A 24,762-nucleotide genomic window follows, 5' to 3' on the forward strand; every position below is an offset into this window, starting at 1 on the left:
TGTTTCATTCACCAATCTGCTTTTTTTCACCATCTTTTAAGAAGACTCGTGTTGTGTTTATTCCTCCATCATGACTCTTGACTTGTTCCATCCACAAGGACCATCCGTACGCACGAGGTATTCCACATTGTTTGCCTTTAACAGATTGTTTCTTGTAAAAGTTTTGAAATGTTTACAGATGCATTTACAAGCAGAAGGTACAATGCATGGTCAAATCAACAATGGGTTCTTATTGGTGGTTGTCTAAAGCAGCTCCAAATGGAAACATACCTTTAAACTTCCTGTCGCTTAAGTCACTGCAATGAACAAAAATATATTATATCTCGTTAAATATATGATCCACTGGTTTAAAGGTACCCACAACCGCGCTACCAGAAACAATAATCCAAATAATGCTTACAATAGCTGTGTCCAGATCCAGGTGCTGCAGCATTTGAAGGCCGTATTTAAAGGCTGATTGCATCACAGCATTGCGTCCCAATTTGAAGTTTCCTTCAGATGTGGCCGCCCAATGCGTCCTTCTCTTTCCGGGCCACGAGGGGTCAGTTGGGTGCATCCTTCATGGCCCAACGTATCCCAAGATTCATTGGGCCCCGATTCAAACAAGATGGCGGACTCGTATGCGTCCAAAGAATAAACTTTTAAACGTAAAAGTTTTTGGTTTCAACTCAATCAAACAGTTAGCGATACAAATGTGAAAAATAATGAAAGGGCCCATTGAAACAAATTATCTTTAGTTACCTCACGTTAGTTATGCTAGCTAGCTACCTGTTGCTAGACGACAGACGTTTGGAGACGCAAGGGTAAGGGTGAGAACAGCTGGTGACGCAAACACGAAATCCTTCAGTTCGGCTTTAACGGTCTGCACAGGCTATGAATGACGCATCCTCTGTAGACAGCGTCCTTCAAAGGCTGCAGCCCCTGGATTGGGACACAGCTAATGTATGCTACACAACCATAACTTTGTGCTGACTCCAGTTCCAAATCTGAAGGCAACTGCAGTCAATTATTACTTTTGAAAACACTATGAAAACACCTCTCTGTGGCCAAACTGTTGCCACAGAGAGGGAAGAGGGAGGCTGTTACTTTTGCCTCCCTCTCTGTGGCAACAGTTTGGAGAAGGTTCTTTCCTAATTCAACATGATAATGTCCTTATGCACAAAAATCAACACAGACATGTTTTACCCAGTTCGTTGTGGAATAACTAGACTGGCCTGCACAGACTCCTGTCCGAAACCCGTTCAAAAGACGTGAAGCATAAACCAGGTCTTGTTGTCCAACATCAGCGGCTGACCTCAATAATGATGCTTTTTTAGCTAAATGGGAGCAAATCCCTGCAGAGTGGAGGCTGTTATAGCAACTTATCAGGGATTGTTGTCAATTTTCTCTAAAAAATTGCACAATTCCTCTTAAATGGTCTTTTGGTCCTTTGAAACCCCATGGTGACCGCCTGCTGGGAACTTTGTGACACTAATCTAAGTTTGGATCTTTTCTGTCGCAACAAAACAGATTTCATAACAAAAGCAGCACTGAGGTCAGAATCCAACAGAGACCAGCGAATAACAACTGATTTAATAATCCTACTTACAGCTCCAAACACAGAGTTACATATGATTTCATTTATCTGCCTGCCAGCCCCCCTTCTGTTGTTGTACACGATGTACTGATTGCTACATAGGTGACATGGTTTCATATCCCCTCATTTGTTGCCACGTAGCTCTTGTTATGTATTAGGGTCCCTAACAGGCCTACACAGAGCCTGCAGCTGTCTGAGGTCACACTCAGCCTTCCCCAGCAGGCTCTCCCCCCGGGTGAGACTGAAGGCCAGGGCTCTGAGAGCAGCTGGAGAACATGCAGGAGTCCAGAACAGATAAGACGACCCTGCTGTAATGCATTAGAAGCTATGGATGTTATGTAATGCCCTCCGGGGCTTCATCTATAGCGGGGCTGCTGATTTATATAGCAGCATCTGGAGACACAGAGGAGTCAGATCACATGGATTGGTCAGTCTGAAACTGTGTCAGCAGTAAAAGGCGGGTAAATGGCTTTAACTCAACTGTGTGATTAATACAAATCATCAGAGTCTCTTTACAGATTTGTCTTCGTGTTTAACTGGACAGAGGCTTCAACATTTTTTATATGATCATCCTGTTCAGCATGGACGAAGTGGAAAAGATTCAGAAAACAGTCTATCTTAATAAAAAAGAAAGTTAACTCAATCCTCAAAGAAATTTGGCGTAACTCATCCCAATGAATGAGCAGCAACTCAAAAAGGATTGTTGTGGTACACTCTTTTTTATATGATACTAATTTTTGGGACACTTTAAGTTGCAGTAATTGATTACAGCTAGTTACATTAACTTATTTAGCCTAAGAAGTGCGGTAGCTGGAAGCCTATGGTAATGTTGATTGTTGTAAGGGTGACGGCTGCAATGGCGATCATGAATATAAAATGTGAACATAAAATATAAGCAGCCATATAATCCAATGTAATGAGGTTTGTCTTATTTGTCAAAGTCAGTATTAACACCTGACATTGATTTGAGGACACTGGGTCACATGACCTGGAAGCTCTTGAAAAAAACATTATTTTTACATACTAGCAGTACTTAAATCCAATGTAATGAGGTGTGTCCTTTTTGCACTGGGTCACATGACATGGAAGCTTTTGAAAAAAACCTATACATTTTTCTATAAATAGATGAAAAAAGTATTAAAAGTGCGTCTACACCAAATTTTACGGTATTTATTTTGTGTTAACTTAAAAGGTTTAAGGTAATCGGTTTCCTCATTTGAAATGAGTCGACACAGGAGAGTTTAAGTTGAGATAAACTACTTAACTAAGTTCATCTTACTTAATTGATAACTTCAAAATACTCGCCCATTTTACGTTCAATACACTGAATGGAATGGGTACTGTTTACTTAATTTATTTAGGTAAAAGTGTTAGTTTTCCTCAAATGGTTTGAGTTGAACTAACTTATCAGGTTTAACAGTATAGCTGATACATTAAGTGCTCACAGCTTTAAAAAAAGTACAGCTTACTCAATTAACGCATGTTCATTCTAAACTCAGAATCATTCACGTGACTTGACACAGTTAAGTTCTTTTACTTACTTTTCCCAAGGTAATCGGTTTCCTATTTCTTTTCTAAGTTAACTTAACTTGTTAGAGTTTACAGTGCAGGTATAAAAAGTTTTGAGTTACAGAAAGCAGCAACAGTGGACAAACTAAACAGGGATTCCCCAATAGACAAATATAAAGAAATACAGTAGAAATAAATGCTCTACCTTTATCTGCAGATGGAACAATGTTTACACCTTTCAACTGACCTCTGATACACCACAAACAACACCACATATATAATCTGAATAATAGCGTTTTTTAATTAGATGCATTTGCCCAATAGGGGCGCAAGATCTACACTTTCAATGTTGACTTTACCAGCATAAAGCACATGCCAAAGTCACTTCTATCCGTGCCAATACGGTCCACACTTTGATAGGACAACCCTGAAATCAGAATCAATAAAAGCAGTCATTAACATGCAGAAAAACGGACAGATTAAAACACTTAAAAAATTCCTTTTCCTTCTTCTCTGCAGCTTTCCTCTGGGAGTCATTCACACCAACACGCGAGGGAGACACAGGGCTTTACGTTACTTTCCTCGCAAACAGAAAAGAAGTCTCTGAGGGATTCACAGACTTTCAGCTTTGTTTTTCTTATAATCAGTAGCAGGAGATTTCCACATAGAGAGTAGATTAGCATATTCTTTCAGAGAGAGGATCTGTGTAAACGCAAACAGTCTGCGTGTTTGAAAGCGCAGAGGCGGCGAGGGAAGCTTGGGCCTGACAGTTCTGGGCCACAGAGTGCCGTTTAAGCCTCACTTGTGTCATTTTCCCTCACACTGGCGTTTGGGAAGGTGATGTTTATCATAACAAAGCACAGGGACATTTATTTACGCGAGTTAAAAGTCACTGAGATCTGCATAACTGCTTCTCCTTGGACCGTGGAGAGCTTTCTGTCCGTCTGCAATCTTTATTTTCACGTTAAACATTAATACATTTACAAAATATACATTACCTTTGCACACAAGCATCGGTTATAAAATCCTACGTCTGCCCACGACTGAATCCGTGTTTGAGGTCAGATAGATGAAGGCAGCTTCCTCCCCTTATCTCTGCTGTATGTATGACAGAAACCGGGCTGTATATGAAGCTTTCAGCATCACAGTGGTTATTAATTCAACGATAAATGTCAGTTAATGCAGCAGCGTTTTGAGGACGAACGCAGCCGCCTCCTCTCACCAGAGGAAGCCATTAATTTCCACAGAGCAATTACAGAGACTGTGGGGAATTGATATTTCCATACACATGATGCTGTGTGAGGGGGAATAAAGCACTTTTGGCTCATCATCGACTCAAGACTTGAAAAATGCTCCATAAACGTTGAGTAATGCCGTCAGAAAATAAACATTTGAGAGGGAGGATTAGGTTTTTCCCCCCCTCCAAAGACCAAATCTTCTCTGAGCATATCCATATGCGGTTTTAAGGGATGGAGCTCTGGGTTTTATTTAATGCCTGAAGAAAAACAAAACAACAAGTCAAGAGGGTTAAGTGTTTTTTCCATAAATTCCTCTTATAATCCTAAATAAATAAAAACAAGTAGGAAGAGTTGTGAAATGTCCGGAGCTATTTTTGGAGACAAAAATACTCAAACAAGCGGCCCATTGTTCTCCAGAATTAGTAGCGATGCAGGATGTGTGAAATGTTAAAGCATGACAGAATAAAAAACCACCAGCTTTTTCTTTCTTTCAATATTTATAATAACTAACTGATCAACTTTGTGACTGAATCACAGTTTCATTAATGTTACAATACTTTATCACGCCTATTTGATCATACTAACACAATTATATGATCTAAGCAAGACCATCAAGCAACAGCATTCATGCAAATTGTATATGTTTGGACGATGGACTGTATAAAAAGATGGACGACATGACAGCTCCCTAAAAGTGAAGTCAAACCCTCTCTATCGCCCCCTGCTGACTGGCTGCAGTATAGGTCATAAAGCCCGCCTCCTCCATGTTAACAGATGGGACATGAGTCAAAGTATAAAATCAAAATACACAACAAATAAATTGTTCTCAAACATGGTTTCTGTCATTATAGTTAGTTCTTATCTTGCTGATTTACATCCAAGTGTTCATTTTTCTGACAAGTTTATTTTGAATTAGTTATGTGATGCTGTCAAAAGGATGATTGACAGCTCTGTTGACAAATACGGCTCCTGCAGCTGATCTGTCCGATCAGCAGAGTAGAGGAAGAACAATGAGAGGAGACGTAACTAAAACAATCACTACAGTCATTGAAGTTTCCATAATTGTGAACTCAGACCAACACAAAGACGCTGTTCTGCTGTTAAATACAACGATGTGCGGGATCCTTGCTGGTAAGTTAAGTGTGTTTTTTTAGTTAGCGGAAGTGGCTACGGCGGCTCCACCCACTGATCTCTACTGCACAATTCTGGCTCCTAATAACGTCACCAACACAAGATGGCAGCAGCCATCACGGGGGCTATTTTTGGCTTCAATTTCGTAGTGAGAGCAGATGGAGACGTGTCGTCGATCTATATATACAGTCATTGGTTTGGACCCCATGTAACTGCAGTCATGCAAACACTGCAAAGCAAAAATGGTTAATGAAAATTTTTAGTTTCTCAGTTTAGCAAATATTGATAATATTAAATTGATAAGATAAGTTGAGCAGAATATGTTATTTACAGGCAGCTAAGAAATAATGTGTGTGCAAACACCCTGAATATGTAGACCATGTGCATATGAGAGCAATAAAAAGACGCTGCACCTTTACAGCACAGAATACCTCTGCTGCCAAAAGAATGTGCTTTCCTCTGCTGGACAATGTCCTTTTAATGAGGTGGACAGTGTTGTTATGCTCCGTACTGAGAGCCATCTGGCCACCTCGTATCTGTGTCATAAAACAGGTCTCCTCAGCCACGCTGTAAAATTCAAACAGGGAATATCGCACCCAATGTGTCTGACTCTCTGCCAGCTCAGTCCTTTTTACAACTTCATAATCCTGGAAGTTATTTTATCATCAGATTCCAATCATAAACGTGTGTTGATTTCGTTTGCTTGATGGCTAAATAAGGCCGATTTATTTCAGCTGAGATAACCAGCTAACAGAGAAAGCATGTGAATGCTGAGGAAATCTTATTATGGAAGAATATGAAGATGAATGTATTTGAAGGGGATTTCAAAGCCGTGTTGACAAACTTGTTGATGTTTCCCTCGGTGGTCTCACACTCAGGTTTCTAAGAATTACGCTGAGGAATGACCAGCGATCGGTCACAGTGCATACCGCAGACCACACATTAGGTAACTGCTGCATAAAAGAGACGTGGAATTTTTCCAGACCATAATGTCCACTTGTGCGGTACCATGGTGCACAACAGAGGTCATGTGAGAGTGCAACCTGAGCCTAAAATGGCATCTACCCAAATCCCACAGCTGCCCCCCCAAGGGCCACATCACACGGGGCCAAATATTTCCCCTCAGCAAAACAGAAACAATGATCTGGCACGCTGCCTAATTTTAACTGCATCCTGCCAAGTGACCGATATATAGAAGGCCTTTAAAATAAGAGACGCATGGACATTCTCGAGACCCTCAGACACCTGTGGCTGTCAGTCTCATTAACATTGTCTGCGGCCTGAGGAAAGCCACCGCACAGGGCGGGACACAGCGCAGGAGCAGCATGATGTTTCAATTCAGGACTGAAGAGTTTTTCTTTCAGATCAGCTTTAAAATGATTCACAAATAAAGAATTCTACACTTGAAATGTGACAAAGAAAACAATTACAAGGCAGAAGTGTATAAATAACCACATTTCAGCATGAAAGTTCCTTTACCTGCTACATTTCTGATTTCACTGCACAGTGAAAGAAATCTTAATATGTGCAGGAAGCTAAATCTTTGTTTAGTGTCCTAGTTAAAGTGATAATCTGCAAGATTTCCATTTAAATAATGTCTGTTAAGTCACTAACTATCGCCGAATGAGGTAACACAATGGTGATTGAGCCTATGGCCCACTGATGAAAGCCTTTGCATTTGCAGTATTACAGACTGGGTGTCTGTGGCGACTTTCATGGAAAAAAATCACAAGCGGCGCCCAGTTAGTGACGCGTTTTCCATCAGCCAGCAGTGGTTGGTCTGCCAGGGAGGGTAGGCGGAGCTAAGCGGCTGCTTTTCCGGTCTCTGCAAGTGTTCCGAGTAAACAGTGATCTACTATGGCTGAACAAACAAAGAAAAGATGGATGACTACAGATACAACTTCAAAAATAGTGAAAATCCAAAGAACAAGAAACAAACTCGACGCTCAGATGAAGCAAACAGTCTGAAAAGGAAAGCGACCGTCAGCGAGGAAAATCAAGAGTTACAACCGGAGCCAACTGTGGACGTCACACATGCGACACTGTCTGGAAATCTGGGAAGAGTGCTCCAAAAATTACCATTTATCACCACAGGTGCAGCCAAAGAGAAGGAAACTGGGATCTTCGAGATTACCACTTTAAAACGATTCACAAATAAAGAATTCTTAAACTTACAATATGTAATGAAAAACTACATTTCAGCATGGAAGTTCATTTACGGGTCACATTTCTAATTTTGTTGCCCAATGAAGGAAGTTTTGAGATGTGCAGGAAGCTAAATCTTTGAGGGTGAACAGAAATCGGTGCAAACACTGATTGCTCAATTCCAGAGAAAAGAGTAAATGCCAATGTACTCAATTCAATGGAAGACAATATAAACAGGCACGCAGCGTTTAATGAGGTCTCTGCCACACAAACGGGTATTTAATGACCTTTCTAATGTCCATTCAGTCACTAATGCTGTCACTGCTCTTCCTGACTAACCCATGTCACTGAGCGCTATCCCAGCATGCACTGAGCAGTGAGGACGAGACAGACATGTTTAACACAGACAGAACGACACGCACATTTTTGTAACACTGGCTCATATGTGGAGTGATAGTGTTAGCTCCTGAGGGACTGATGTCGGCACATTGCATCCAAAAAACTCATCGCGCCAAACATTCATGATCTCTTACCTGCCCCTGCTGCGTTGGTCATCTTGTTGAACATCTAAAAGACACAAGAAGTAAGAAAATATCAGTAACCGTTGTTCATTATGTTGCCTTAGAGCTTGATCTTCACTGGGTGGTGGATAGCTGCAATAATCTGTGCCAAACAATCTGACAAACAGAAAGGAAACACCAGGAGAGTTTTATCCACTTTTATCCAAGTGCTGTTTCTCTGGAATAGTTTTATATTGTTCTGATTGGAAAAGTCGTGCTCTAAGGAAAAGAGGTGATGATTCATATTACCTTGGAATAGTATTCACATTAAAACACGAGGTGAATCAGATCAGAGCCTGAGTCTTTCTCACGATCGGTGTTGCTTCCTTCTCTTGCCAGTCTCCCTTCCTTTCCCCTCTGTGCCCCACTGGTCTGATTTACTCTCTTGTTTGCTCGCCCTGTTTCCACATTTCTCCCCTAACAGAGATGCTTTAAAGCTCCCAGCCCGCCAGTAAGAGACACCCTTAACACTCAGTCGTACAAATCAAATGGCGATCAGTGCACATGGTGCTGATTCACACTTCTATCCACGTTTCTGCAAAGGTCTGATTGTTAAGTTGGCCACCACACCGTAAGGTCGTCGTGTCCTGCATGTTTCATGAAGGCCGCGGCCCCCCCGGTGTTGTCATGGCTGCAGAAACGTTCTTGGCTGCATGAGCGACCTATATGGTCGCCACTTTCCCGGCTGGCTGCATAAAACAGGACAGGTGGTTTTGTCTGTGCGTTATCCGTCTTTGTTACACGGTCTCTGACACTTTTAGGCCACGCGGCAAACGAGGTCAGAGGACAGCGGGCATCTTGGCTGACCGGATTTGATTTATTCAGATGAGGAAGAAGATTTAAAGCGAAAGAGAATCACAGCCAACAAAACTCTGGCAGGTTGCTGCCTTGAACCTCCAGGGGCGTCCAGGGTCAGCAGGCTCAACCACCCGGGTGTACACGGGCAAAAAATTCCATCTCTGTGCCTCTTACTCAACATAGAAACAAGCAAACAGGCCATAATAACATGACTCATAACCTTACGTGTGTATTTTTACTTCTGTTTAAACATCAAGGAAGGGAGTGGGGCCTCTAAACTATGAGGCGCAGCCACTGATGTATCCCTCATTATTGACTGTGAGATTTGGCACAGTCCGGCTGAATTTCAGCACATATCTAAACACTTGTGTAACAGAGTTCAAAGGCTGCGTTTAATGTACAGAAACACGGAGGGTGGTTATCTGCGTGCTGCTTTAAAAATCACACACGTGTCTTTGAAGAGAGGGAGATGAGAGGGTCGATGGACAGGATAACTTAGTCTCCACGGAGCAGCTTTAGACCCACTTTCAGAAATAAACTGGTGAAAATTAGAACACCAAAAAGCAGATGCTGGGCCCCGGTGGAGATGTGCCGATTTGACAAGGCTTCAAAGACTCGAACACATCACTCTCTCTCTCTTTCAGCAGCCAACAGAAAGTATTTCTCCCGACATATCTCGAGCGCTGACCCACTTTAAACACACATCGGCCTCGTTCAGTCCTTCAGATGGTGGACACATTTCAAAGGTTGCAGGTCAGGAAAAGTGACATCCTCCACGTAGGAGCAGCGCCCTCAGTCTCTTTCAGGGCAAACTTCCCTTTGCTTACACCAACAAGGATGTTTATAGGGAGTGACAGGTCTGTGTGGGTGAATGATGGCTGCTGTCCCAGCACAAATGACACCCTGCCTGAGAGTCAACAGTGCAGTTACAGGACCGGTCAGTCGGGATGACAGAGTGGCGCGTCCTCCGCTCTGCCCGTCTCTGTCAACACCAATTAAAAGAAGGAATCCTCAACCCAAATACGTCTCCATGCAGCAGTTATAAAAACACAGTATACAGCCGGCCTGCATCAGACTGAGCGCTGAACAGCAAGGTCAGCAAACCCACAACAAACATAAACAGGCTTCTGTTTACAGCTATTTTATTATTAATAATACACTAGGTCATTTTTTAACTGACTGTTTGGTCTACTTCCTGTAAGAATATGTGGGGAAAAAACTACATTCAAGATGAAGATTTTATATGGTTAGTTTTGACTGACCAACAATCTGCAAAAAGCCTTTGCAGACTGTGGATGTCAGGCATGTTTGACAAATAACTTAGAAAAGAAGTTTCAGATTGATTATCAGTTTGGGGCTGCACGGTGGTGCAGTGGTTAGCGCTGTTGCCTCACAGCTACAAGGTTCCTGGTTTGAATCCCGGTCCGGGCGTATGCATGTTTGCATGTTGTCCCCGTGCATGCGTGGTTTCCCTTCAGGTACTCCAGCTCCCTCCCACAGCCCAAAGACACCCTCGTTAGATGAATTGGTGACTCTAAATTGCCCATAGGTGTGACTGTGAGCGTGAAAGGTTGTCTGTTTCTATGTGTCAGCCCTGTGATTGATAGGCGATCAGGGTTTAACCCCGCCTCTCTTTAAATGTCAGAAACTGTCAATTCTTCATCTTTTACTTTAAAATGAATCTATTTTCATTACAACAGTAGATGTGTTTAAGGGAAAGGATTTGTTTCTCATACTTTATTTGACATTACTCGACATATTAGGGTGGCTACATGTGGAAGCGTCCTTGGGCAAGACACTGAACCCCAAATTGCTCCCGGTGGCGTAGCCAATGGGTATGAATGTGATTACTGATTGACAGTTGGGCACTTTACGTAGCAGCCTCTGCCATCAGTGTATAAATGTGTGTGAAAGGGTGAATGTGATATGAAGTGTAAAAGCAGCTTTGAGTGGTCGCAAAGACTAGAAAAGTGCTATATAAGTACAGTCCATTTACCATATTTGGAGGTGCATTGTTCTTTTGTTGTTTGTTTTGTTTGTAGCGTCTTGGAGGCCAATGCCCATTTTTGTGCATGACGATGAAACAAACTAAACAACTAACTTACCATAAGCAGATTTATTTTGACAAAATCATTTGCATCATGGAAGAGTTTGCAATTAAGCTCTAAACGTGTCCTTTTACCGTTGAGTAGAAACATCACTGAGATAAGCAAACCTTTATAGAATCAGATAATGACACTATAAAGTGATGTCAAGAAGTGCTTAGTGTTGATTGTCTGTATAAAATCTAGTCAATTTGGTTGTGATATCAGGTGCAGTAGACTTTATTGTATCGCAAGGATAACTCATTCTGCGCTTTGCACCTGGAAATGCATCTGAGGACATCGGCTGTGCTGATGTCTGTTGACAAAAGGTGGGTACTTTTTGTTTTCCATAACTGTGCATAAAATGATGTGAGGAATAATAATGAAAAAAGAATCTCTCTTCACAATGACAATAGTTAACAGCCAACACATTCCAGCTTACATTAGCTCTGCCTGCATGATGTGCAGCAGATTGAGGGAGATCCGAGTAGCATTCCAGTTTTTAGAAATGATACACAGTCAAAGGTTGTCGGGCAGGTGGCAAAAACTTTTATCATATAACTTGTAATAAAACATCTCAGAGTAAAGCAGTAACTGCCCGTTTAAGCAGGGTGTACTGGCTCACACATTGGTCCTGCTTATTCTTGGACTCAGAGACGGAGATTCAATCTGTATCGCATTCTCGCTGCTGCTGGCAGCGGATTCATCTGGACTGCAGAGCTGTTATGTAACACTCAGAGGGGACAGAGGAGGAGGACTCTCTCTGCGTGTGCAATGCTGCTGACATGATGTCGCATCTGTGTTGGAAACTATTGCAAGGTAACACTATTGTTTTTGACCTTTTATGCCCTCATTTGAGAGAGAGGACAGTGGATATTGTCAGAAAACAGGGGTAGAGAGGGTGGGGATGATATGCGGCAAAGGGCAGAGGGTGGGAGCCGAACCTGGGGCCGCCACATCGAGGACTGTAGCTTCTGTATATTGGATGTAAGATTTGACCGCTGAGCTAAACTGGCGCACTAAAGACTTCTTACACAGTCACTGCTAAGTTATTTATCATTGTAGAACTTTAAGTAATTGTTCATGAGCAGCTTAAGTTAGAAAAAGTGGCATTTACTTTGGTTGATGTGCACTTTTCCTGCTAGAGTGAAGTCCACACACTTGGACTTTCCATGAGATCTTTTTAACGCAGTTACATCTGAACTTTTGAGCTGAAATGTATTACAGTTAAAATATTAATATTTATGTAAAAACAAGACCAGGTCAAACCCTAGTATGTAGCTGACCGCATCAGGTCAATGTGCGCTTTTGTGGCCAATGTGTTACAAGGACTGTCCTTAAGAGGCCGATGACAACGTGTTTGAAAGCAGGTGCGCGCTGCGGACGTAGGTGAGGACAGCTGACTATAGCAGCAGAGGAGCAGCCCCGCCTACTCCCCGAACAAAGCATCCAGAGCCGTAAAGACAGAGAGTTGCATCAGCGGAGGTCCAATATGCTCCATGATCCGCCATTGTGATGTCGCAACTCTCTCTCTCTACAGCTGTGAAAGTACCGTCACTCGCTTCATTTGAAAATGTTAATTTGTGCAGATATTCACAAAATGTGTCAGAAGAGAAATTAAACAATTTAAAACTGAAGACTGCTGGCGAGAAGATGTTGACACTGAGACCTGATGTCGGGTTAACTTTAATATCTCATGAAGTCCTTAATGAGGTCTACGTTTAAATGTTGTTTCAACTTTTTATCAACATTGACATTTTTAGTTTGGAGCTTTTGCTCGCTGTTTCCAATCCAATCAATTTCCTCATAAAACTATCTGCCCGAAAGCGACAAAGCATATATGTATATATTCCCAAACATCATAATATTCCTTTACACTTAAGCTTTTCTGAAACTGATAAGATCCAATTTCCCGTCCTAATTCTAAATGGTCCGTTCTCACCTCACCTGCAGTCACAAAATCGAATTCCACATCCAAAGTAAGGAAGATGCATAATTCCTGTAATCATCAAACACCAGTGAACATGTCGCCATTGAATAACGTGATCTTATTATTTTCAAGGTTACACTGCAGCCAAAATACTCTTGTCTTTAACACGTGTGAACATTCCCAGCTGTCCATGAGCCAAGTTTGAGTCCATGCTGCGGTCATTTTCAAGAGCTAGTTATGGGTTCCACAAAAAGGACAGGTGGCAAGTAAATTTCATTTGAAGAGATCCTTTGCCCACAGACAAAATAATCTTTTACTTTGTTCAACTCTGCGTCACCCCTCTCCATCCATAGAGTCTACAAAACATACTGAATGTAGTACATTAAAACACAACAGCAGCAGCACGAGGTAACACGGCTCCAAAGAGTAAACTATAAGAGAATCTGAGCTTCTCCTCTAAGCAGGTTGTTTGCCATCACGCTGCAGCAGAGCCATCAGGACGGCACAAAGCACAGGCTGAAAGGCTTTGAGTTCAAACCCGCCCCGCATTCTGCAAATCTCTCAGTTGTCTGTTTCTCTTAGGGCCATTCAATAGTGACATTTATATACTTTGTGCGGCAGAAGTGAGTCCTGCTTGTTTAAGAATGCCTAAGCTGACCTTATTCCCAACGCAAACCTCAAATATTTACAGATGCGGAGGGAAGAGCAGCTGCGCGGAGGGGAATGTCAGAATGTCAGCGGACTGCTGAGGGATTTATCTCAGAAAACATCCTCTTCTGCTGCGTGAGATGTGAGTTCTCTTTTACACATGCTCCTTTGATGGAGTGTGATTTTACACTGATTACGAAAACATGTTGTAAGAGGATAAATCATTCTTTTTTACACCTCAGTTTAGACGAAACAACTTGATGCATGCATGCTTGATGATTAGGGTACCATGCAGCATCTTTTCAGGGATGTAAACCGTGTGGTTAAAACAAGACCATTCAGGAAAGCTCAACAACAAAGAAAAAAAGGTCCAATTGAATTTTATCTTTTTACTTTCAGATAAATAATCAAGTTTGAGACACGCAAGTGCTAATTTAGGATGCATACAAAGTGAAAACGAGCTGCAGACAGTAGAAACACTTTTTGTTGTGCAGGAATTTAGCAGGTCATGGAAGTCATCCAAAAATGCTAAAGCCAGATTTGAGCTGAAAAACAGAAAACATGTTGCACACCAGATGTGGAGTTAAACTTTTAGTATCTCACAGCGTTAAAGATGAGCACTGGACAGCAGTTATATTTCCAGATTGAATGTAATGCACGACACAGGAGGAAGCAGGAAGATCTAATTCTGAGCGAAACTTACCGTCTTCTTGGTCGTCGCTCTCGTTCCCGTCGAGTCGCAGCGAGGAGCTGAAGACCCGTCCAGCCTCGGACATTCCCCTCCGCCTTGTCTTCGGAGAACTCGGTCAGTCGGGGTTTGGTTTGACGTGGACTTGGAAAGAGCGCCCCACTGCAACAACATCACAACAACAATCAGGACTGGGATCTGTTTCTGTCTGGCCGGAGAGACTGGGACAGAATGGTCTCAACGGTGGCCAGGGGAAAAGAAAACAAGAGGCTGAGGTCAACTGCTGGGGAAGTGAAATCTCCACTCTCAATTCAGCCTGACAGAGGCGCACAAAGGAGCCTGTATGTGTGGATCTTCTTTTGAGAGGACAGAGATTATGACCTTGTCAAATATCCCAGTAAAGATGTCTTGTCTTGCCCAGTCGCCTGTCATTAGTTAAAGCAAGTAATAGTGAATGCCTGGGATGGTTATGCAGATGCCTGGGAGGCATGTGAGCCTCTCTCTACCATTCCTAATGGACCAAATCATACAAACTCCCTTGGACACAATAGCTCCTCTGTGCCGTTCATACATGCAGAGCCCAAAAGAGCACTTTTGTTCCTGAATGCTAACTCTAGTGGGATATTTCATGAAACATGCCACCATGAGAAGAGCCCTTTTTAAGAACAGAGTCGCATGGTCTCAGTCACAAACTCCAAAGCACAATAGCTGTCTGTTTCTGACATGCCATTCTGACCCTGCTGGAGCACTGTACGCTGCAGGACCACATCTGAGAGCTGCAGACCTACATCATAAAACAATCAGAGGGACACTAGAAGAAGGCCTGACAAAGCCCACAGTGTCAGGCAGAGCATAGCGATATATCTCACAAATCACAGACACAATTACGACTCATAAGAGATCAACGCACTCCCCTCACAAACTGGGATTATGGCCCACCACTGCTTCATTTGAGAAAGAGGGTTGTTTTTAAATCTAAAGGTAATTTAAGAAACTGTTGAGGACATAAAATTCTGCTCAACACCTGTTGTTACTTACAGGTCTAATATTCTTTGGGATTTTCTCTCCACAGAGCAAACTAAATCGATTAAGGGAAGTTTACAAGCATGACCAAGTATGCAGCAAACGCTTCACAGGAATGTGTACAGTACGAACCGTGACAGAGCACATACCATTAAGCACTGAAAGCTCAAGTGCTGCGGTCCACATGCTGCTTTATAATGAGCTAAATACAATTAATTCTGTGTTTATATGAAAACGTAAGGGACAAAACTAAAGCTTGGCGATTATAAAGTATTTGTTGTGTGGACATGCAGTCGTGATGTCAGGCTGTGTGAGACTCTCACCTGTTTCTTGCGGGTTGTGCAGGGTGTGCCGGCGGGGGAGGAGCTCGCACTCAGAGCCTCCTCGATGTCCAGATTAAGCTGGTCCAGTTTCATCATCAGATGGCTCATCGACTCTGACCAGGGAGAGGTGACCTGAGGAGACTCCTATAGGGAAGCACAGATTCAGTGAAGAGATACTTTGCCTGTAAGATTTAGCTTATAAGGATATGTTGATGCACTTTTTCGGTCTTGTTTTATCGCAAATTTCAGGGGGTTTGTCTGTGTGTGTAAACGTTTTGTATTTATTCTTCCAAAATGTGTCCTTTTTACATAGTTGTACCTAATCTTATCTGAATGTTAAGTTTTGGGGCAGAATTTGGGTGTTTTAAAGGGCCAGTTCACCGATTTTCAACCTCAGTCCTATCATGCTATTATGGGGAGCAAATGCCATTATGGTAGAAACATTTTTTTTGGCTCTGTGCCTTTGGAGGACGCTATCCGCTTCTCCAATGGGCCCTGGAAAACCTCTGCCAGACTACATACGGAGGCCAGGGAGCTTGCTAAACTACACTTCCTCAATCTAGGACGCCCGCCTCCGATGTCATGTCTCGTTCAAAATCGTCAGGTTTGAAATGTAGACTGCAGACCTGAAGATTTTTTAGACGATCCACCGGTATATTCTTGTTATATTTCGGATTCTGTACCGCTCTGAGCCATTGCGAAACGGTAGTATTTCACTCCAGCGTCTCTCGCTGGGCCGTTCCTTTCAGAAGGAGGGGCGTAATGCATGCTGGGTGTTGTAGGAATGTAGAATGGATGAAACCACAAGCTGCTTGTACAACTTTCTCCACAGCTATGGCGCCAATTTCAAATATTATTGCTTCTATCGATGCAAAGAGCACCAGCTTTGACTGACAGCGACTTTTTCCAGTCGCGAACTGCTCCTTTAACACAATTTTGTGCTGTTCTATCCACGTTTTCAGATATTTGTCACAACATTTCAGCATCTTGGCATCATGGAAAGAATATATTAGTCCATCATTTAATAATATAAGCTGCATACATGATACACACATTGTTATTAGCGAGTCCAGTATTCTCCTGTCATCACTGCCAGATTTATTTAACACGCGAGAGCTTCTGGGTAAGGTGAGAGCATCTGTGGATTTACCACGCTGCCCTGAACTCAACAAGAGTTACACGCAAACCAGAAAAAGTATCTTGTAAATTGCAGACACTCCATCAGTGGACTGCTCTGCTGCCACACATGGAAATGTGATCTCCTCAGCCGTGTCTCGGGGTGAAAGAGCAGCGGAGGAGGGCAGCAGACATGTGTGCCATACACAGCATGATGGAATTCCCTGCACCGGCTTTCACTGCTCCCCAGACACGGCGTGTATATAAATAGAGCATCGTCACACAGACAGGAGCTGTGTGTGAGGATCTGCAGGTCCTCATCCAGCCTCATAAATCAGCAGGATTCACCTCAGTCACCAAAGCATAAATTAACTTTGTTGTTCTGCGATCTGACAGACAGGAGACATGTCGGAGGAGTCCTGGAGAGGGTCACATGCTACAGGGTCTCTGACTGCGGACCCTTTTCAAGAATCACAGTGTGAGATCCAGAACCACAGAGGATCTTCTGGAGGATTCCTCTGGTGGATCGTTTCAAACTTTGTGTTGTAACAAGGATCAATGGAGGAATTCAGCCAACAGGAGTTTAACTGTTTGTGTCAAGAAAGAGCCAACAGGTGGAAACGCTTATCTCAAGTCCCTGTCTCCTCACAACCAAATTACAAAACATGAAATGTCTTTACACTGCTAATTAATTCTTACTGGGGGTTCATAAAGTGAAGTGCTGCCTAAAGAAGACATGCATTAATGTCATTAATTAGTAGCACAACCAGTATTTATGCTCAAATCTGACACACAAAAGAACACAAAATGTACAATATTTCTTATCCTCTTCCCCAATTCTGAACAATCACCCATAACATCCAGCACAGCTATTCATTTCAGGGATGGGTCATGAATTTCAAACATTCAAATAGTCATTCATTCATAAAAAATCGAAAACTTCAAGCTACTATTGTCTCATCTTAAAAATATAATTTTCCAGTGGCTGTAGCGCATCTGAAAGCTGTTTGCTAACCGCCATTAAATAACAAAAGAAGAAGAGAGCATCAGTGCCAGGTTCCAGTAAAGCGGGTGTGGCACTGTGAGATTTGGAACCGGACGAAAACGAGACTTCTGCAGCCGTCAGAGAGTTCTGTGTGAGTTTCCTTTGAAGAAATAAATGAAAATGACGTTAAGTGCAAACGTTGAAAGGTAACACTAGGTAAATCATCAGTCTACAACAACCGCACAGTATGAGAAGATAAATGATCTGTGAATTATGTAGGGAAGATACACAGTTTATTATACCCCGTGTTTTATAGGGTTTTTTTCGGAACACACTTTGACATGAAAATAAAACCAACAGAGTTGTGAGTAAACGGTCTGTCTCTCTGCTTATGTCAGTGTGTGTTAGCGCAGGGGTGGGCTTCAGAATGTCTCCTCCAAAACCTGTGATTGACCTATGATTGACAAAAAATAGACCCATCAACCGCCATCAAAATAAAGACTCAAGAGTTCTGATTAAAGCCCGTTGCAGCAACGAAGATGGTAAACTGCTGCTCAGAGTGTAAGTGGGCGATAACTGTGACGCGTATTGTTTCGTTCCAAAAACCAAATCCAAAGTCCAGACATATTTTAATCTTTTATTAAACAAAAGACGATCGAAAGTACTGAAACAAAAGGGAAAAATAACGACTTGAAAACCAAGATAACTAAACTATGACGATGGCGGTTAACAGAAAATACTTAACCCACTGCTTCCCGCCACCCAGCTGAACAGATGCAAATAAAGAGAAACCCCGCCCAAGTGCACATTACCGGAAATAATAATTAACCCATAAAAGGAGTGAAACATAACAGATAATCAACACAGGTAACACACACATTACGCTCCTACACCTGTCACAAGTCACTTCACATTTATAACATTAAGCCATCAATGCACAATCATTTCTAACCATGTTCTAAAGGGAAACCCCCACAATGTCTGGGACAGGGTGTGGGTCAGGTCAAAAGAGCTTTCATGAAGGTTTGGGGATTTTGTAAACTAGTGTGTCACTTGTTTACGCAGTTTAAGTGAATGACTCAAAATACACTGAGAAAGAATTTCAGATGATGTATGGCTGTCTTTGTGACCTAAAAGAGGTCTGCTTTGCATTCCACAGACGGTTTAATTTCATTAATTGTTTAAAAGAAAGACCATTAAGTATGGCACATAATTTTCCTCTAGATTTCCACAAGCAACAAATCAATTATATAATATTGCATTCCTCCTAAGACGCCAGGAATTAAGGGAGCAGTCACCAGACGGTCAGTTAACCCTGCTGACCACCCAGTGTCAGCTGACCGACCCCGCTCGGGGAGAAAGTGCCTTTTCCACTCAATCCCAGAGGAATGACCTAAATCTGGCCAATCCCCCGCTGACCTCTGAGGCCTGAGGGGTCACCTGGGGTCACCGAGAGGAAAAAATAAAGCTGCCCCGCTCCGCTGTCTGTCCTCTGAGCAAGCTGCTGAGCGGGGAATATAAAAGGTTTGACATGAGATCAGTATGTTTGGACAGCTCAATCCTCTGTGTCTGCTAACAAATAAAAGGCCCTCACATGCTTTTAGCACATGTTCATGTCGGGGCTTAAAACGATCAATAGTGAACTACAGCCACTCCAGAAAGTAGAAACCAGACACTTTACAAATGCTATTTAGTCATTTTATTTTTATTGGTTTAATATTTGTTGTTTTTCTCTTGCCTCTACGAATGTAAGTGAAATCTTCGGGTATCAAACACAAGAATAAAATTTGTTTATCCATGTTTTTCTTTAAAGATTTGATTTGAATAATGAGATAATGAGTATTTAAGATTAAAATAAATGGATGCATTTCTGACTTGATAAAAGTTTTGAAGACTTCTTAAATGCTTTTTTTTTTTTAGCAATTTGAGCCACAGAAAGACAAGTTTGATGTTAATTGATGAATGTTTTTAAAGCTGCTGTAACGAACTTTCGGTTTTCGTTGACTTTGGCGCCCCCTGTGGACAAAGCCGTAACTCTTATCTCTTTGCTGATTTTGTCCTGCTCATGCTTAAGTGGTGGTTTTTAACAGAAAATCTCATCCTGCTTTCTTTAACAGTCACATGCATCATTCACGTTAAAGTTTTGTTCTGGAAAATGTAAACAAAGGCAGCGTGCAGTTTATCTTCTGACACCTACTCCCCTGCCAGCAGTTTCAGGCATTAAAAATAACTATATAGAAATAATCGATCTTATCGCTGATGGTCTGGTTTGCTGTTGTAGCTCATATAGGATAATAAGAATTAATTTCAGTCTGTTTCATAACCAGAAAAAACCTACGCTCTGACAATAACGATGGTAATATCTGGTTGTTTTTTTTTTGTTTTATGCTTAAAAATGTACAAATTGATCAGTGACCTGAAGCAGTAATATACAAGAAAGTAGTCCCCTTAATTATCCAGAGGTCAATGTAGCCAAAACCTTGTTTGAATTAGTTAAGCACCAAATTAAAAGGAATGAGAAGTATGTGCAAATTTAATTTTTATCACATGTCGTCTGAACAAATCCTCATGTCTGCACCTCAGTGGGTGAACATTCCTCCTGCTGAACATAAAACAAAGAGTCAAAAGAGTCTGTGGATACTAGGAGTTAACGTAAAGGTTTGTAATTAGACTTTCATGGTACAAGCAAGAGGAACCAGTCCTGCTACTAAGTGCTCAGAAATTGACTTTAAACTTTTCAATGATCCTCTGTGTGTGTTTGTGTGTGATAAGACGATTTTATCTCTTCAGACTAAAAGCAAAAAGCTGGACTTCCTCCCTCTTTAAAGACATTTTCAGGAAAATAAATCATCTAAATGTTTTCAGCTAAATACAAAAAAATTATTCTGATCATTAAATGGAAATAAAGAAGCTGCAGATCCTGCGAGCTGAGCTCCTAATTAACCCCTGCAGTCAGACAAACACAAATGCGAGAACCAGATGCCCCGTTCTGGCACATGCTGGAGCCAAATCTGGAAGACATTCACACTGTCTCTTTTCAGTGACATCCCCACAAGGTGCTGCTCAGGAATGCGGCCACTTCTGCTTAGAATGAGACAAATTCCAGAGAAGGCCTGACGCTCAAGTGAGACACTACCCTTGATTCATCTCTTCTTGCTTTTCCCCCTCGATCCGGCCCCGGCGATTGTGTGAAGCCCTCACTCCATGGCAACTGAGCTGGTATGAGTCAATCCTTTAGTTAAATGCATTAATGTTATCTTCTGGGGACACAAAATGTGAGCTGACTATAACTTTATCAGCGCAAATTGGCCACATTGTGAACCCCAACACAGCGGCTTTGACATGGAAATGAGGAGTTAAGTGTGTGAGCTCTGGGCTGGGTGCCTAGTCCGCGCCACCCACTGAGAGAGCCACAGATCACCATGGAGGTCTCCAAATGTAGCAGCCGGTCATGCGAAAGGGCAACGGCTACCTGGCTACACGGAGGAATAAATTACACTCTTAAGATGCTGCCATGCAAAACACCAAGCGAACACAGCCACAGCCACGTCTGAAGAGGAGGATTAGTGGAGAAATGTGGATTTTTGGAGGTTTTTTGGTCACAGCTGAGTTAAATGATGCAAGCAGGGGGGAGACATGAGGAGTCACAGAGGAAACACTGTGCATGCACTGCCCTCACATGGTTAATGTTCACTACTGCAGCTGGGTGGTTTTCCTGCAGCACTTAAATAGTTTTAATGAAATGTAAGACAAATCTGTAACTATTAAAAGTATATAACATTTAGTTTAATCGTTACTGACTGCTTCAGGTATGTGTTTTTATCTTGGTATCAGAATTGTGATCTTTTGTTTAATATCAGTACAAAGTAAATATTGGCATGGTATTACAACATACTTTAAAAATGATGAAAATCAATGCACACATAAAAGATGTTTGTTATTTTTATGCCGTCATCATTGTGTGTACAGTTTTTACTTTTGATTCCCAGCGATGGACAAAATACACAACTTTACTTCAGTCAAAGTGTAGATACTCCTGGTCAAATAATACTCCAGTACAAGTGGAAGTTGCTCAGTTAAATTATCACTTGAGTTAAAGTACTGGAATACTTGCTTTTAACAATACTTAAGTCTTCAAACTACTTTTTAAACGCATGAGTGCAGTCAAGAAAACATGGCTAAATCGTCATCCTTCTCTGCTGTTGCATCATTACCACCACTAAACGAACCGCCTGATCTGAGTGACGTTTACTCTGCATTTGCTCTACGTTCAACCATGGATGCACGCGAGGTACAGGTACGGCAACACCACTTAGACAAACCACACGCAGAGCTACACGAACACAGTTTACTGTCTTTCGGATTTTAGAAAAGAAAACTCATCAGCTGACTTCAGAGCAAAAGTAGTGAGTAACGAGAATATTCATAGAAATGTAGTAGAGTCAAAAGTATGATATGTGTCTTTCAGATGTAGTGGAGTAAAAGTAACAAGTTTCCTCAAACAAGAGAAGGTCAAAACCTCGTATGTGGCTGACCGCATCAGGTCAATGTGAACTTCTGTGGGCAATGTGTTACAAGGACTGTCCTTATGAGGCCGATGACAACGTGTTTGAAAGCAGGTCTGCGCTGCGGACGTACACTGAATTTAAATGTGTTTAAATGTTTTACTTTCTTTACAGTCTTTCATCTAAAGATCGGCCTACATTTTGTGGTTCTGTCATTGCAAAATCTACCCGGTATCAGCGTGTCTGCACATATATCTCCATATTTGCACTTTATGTCTATATGTGCACACATAGATGATATTTAGTTCCCGTGAAATCAATGCAAGCTATCCTTTTCCTTCCTGGTCTTTTGCATGAAACTGAAGACTCTCCTGTGCTGACGCCCGCATTGCAGCTCGTCATATGACAACAGATCTTGTGGTATGACAACATGAGAAACATTGACCTGCTGTCCTTTGATTGTATTTACAACAGACTCCCTGTATTACTCTCTTACACTCTGAATGTCATCCTGCACGTACAGTCAACATCACCTCAACATGGACCTGAACATTCGGCGAAGCTAATCTCCACCAGCCTTGTGCTCTGCTCTGTTTACACGTGCGCTATTATCTGCAGACTGTTTAGAAAAGCATGACAGTTGTGTGCCACTGGATGTTCCCTCCTGAACACCATAACTCACCGATTTTAACGTATTTATAAAAGTCTTTTAAAGGGCAATAAAATCGTCTGAGAGGTTATGGGATGGTTACGACCAAGGTCACGGTAGAGGCTGTGTGAAAAGGAGACTCCATGTGCCTCGACTTGTTTGAGATAAAGGAGCAGTGCAGTAATGGAAGGCTAAGTTCAGCGCTAATACGGCCAGTTATGGGCTCTGTCAAAACACGGCAGCCTGCCGAGGGAGCGGACGGACAGCAGAAGCTGTTTGCATTCCTTCTGCGTCTGTGAATCAGTGTAATCCTACACACTTATAGCAGCTATGCATTATCTCACAGGGTAATGATGTCAGCTGTTAGGAGCTGGTAAATAATGCCTGATACCGGGGTTTCCTTGACTGAATGAGGATAAAAAAGCCTCCACAAGTCTAAATATCTTGAGATTTACAAAGGCAATACATAGGCATTATATTGATGTGTACTGTTTTGAGACTTAGACGAAGAATCTGCCAAACATTTAGACTTTTTCTTGACAATTAGTTAATGTGTAAGTAATACTACAATGTAAGGGCAGCACTCAATAACTCTGGATGATTCTAAACAATAGCAGCATACCTCCTTGCAGCTGCTCTCTCCCTCTGCTTCATATCCACCGTTTCTGCCCGTGCGATCGATTCCCGCCCGAGCACTCGCAGCACCTCTCCTCTTCTGTTTGCCTTTGCCCGCGCTCTTTTGTCTGTGATTGACAGGAAGCTCTCGACTGTGAGGCAGCTCCGGGAACACATCGTCGTCGTCGTCGTCACCATCAATGTGATTATCGCCCTCCTCCTCCTCCTCCTCCTCGGATGAAGGCTCTCCGTCATCTGAGCTGTCGTTGAGAAAAGCGTGGCTGTCGGCCGTGGAGGGGCAGTCGTAGTGTGAGAAGGTGATGGAGCTGGGTTTGTGCTTCACGATGCGAGGGAGATCAAGGACTCTCCCGACTGATTCAGGAGCAGTTGCAGGGACAGTGAGCGTAGGAGAGGAGTCCTGGTTAGGGACGGGGGTTTCCTCAGGAGGCCTACAGATATTTCCATTTGTAATCGGCTTGAGATCAGAGTCTGTCTTTACACACCTGCAGATTAGGTCCTCTGTCTGACCAACCTGCTCTGACTGCTCTTCTGCCACAGGAACAGGAAGTGAAACATCATCCTCGCAGTTGTCGTTTGGCTCAGGTAACGGGGACGCATGGAGCCGAGCTGAGGCCAGTGGACTCGGGTCCAGAGCTGCTTCACCAGGAATGATTGACACTTCATCAGGCTGCTGTAAGCAAACACCCTCCGCAAATTGAATGTTGTTATGACCGACAGCAGCGTAAGTCTTCTTCACATTGTTTTTATCCTCATCTGGCTCCAGCAGCGAGCTCTCACCTTCAGGGAGACGATCATCCCGTCCGCTAGCCGAGAGAAGAGCGCGTTCTGACGCCTGCGTTGAGAAGACTAACGTTTGTAATCCTGAAGGTGTCCAAGATTGATTTCCCTCCAAATTCACCACAGAAGAAATCTCCATTTTTCTTTCAGTCTACAGTTTCTCATAATTCAGAACATAAATCCACAGGTGCTTGTGTTTGATGTAAAGGATGGCCATGTTGATCCAAGATGCTCAGTCAGAAGCACGCAGCAGGAGACCTGAAGTAAGAAGAAACGAAAGTATGTGAATGGAATGAAAACATCTGACAGCACAGAGATATTCACAAAGATACACAGGTACAACAAGGTGAACCAAACATACTTCTTACAGTGTTCTTCCTATCGTTTCCATGTGTGTCTGTGACCTGTGATGACTAGTGTCAGTAAACACAAGCAGATAGT

At 42.4% G+C, this 24,762-nt stretch overlaps 1 protein-coding gene across 1 annotated transcript in view; it reads right to left on the reverse strand.

Annotated features, from left to right (window-relative positions):
• The window catches only part of stard13b (StAR related lipid transfer domain containing 13b), a 64,299-nt gene extending 39,788 nt beyond the window's left edge, over nt 1-24,511 (reverse strand). The window contains exons 1-4 of the mRNA XM_069668429.1: nt 23,531-24,511; nt 15,654-15,797; nt 14,323-14,469; nt 8,133-8,166 (exon numbers count right to left, since the gene is read on the reverse strand). Coding sequence (XP_069524530.1) covers nt 8,133-8,166; nt 14,323-14,469; nt 15,654-15,797; nt 23,531-24,460 — 1,255 coding nt within the window. The 5' untranslated portion in view covers nt 24,461-24,511. The remainder of the gene's footprint in view (nt 1-8,132; nt 8,167-14,322; nt 14,470-15,653; nt 15,798-23,530) is intronic.
• Nucleotides 24,512-24,762: the final 251 nt, after the last annotated feature.

The sequence above is a fragment of the Semicossyphus pulcher genome, unplaced genomic scaffold (assembly GCF_022749685.1).
Source record: "Semicossyphus pulcher isolate SPU_LCO1_2020_fin unplaced genomic scaffold, fSemPul1.0.p SCAF_19, whole genome shotgun sequence".
In the NCBI taxonomy this organism is placed as follows: Eukaryota; Metazoa; Chordata; class Actinopteri; order Labriformes; family Labridae; genus Semicossyphus; species Semicossyphus pulcher.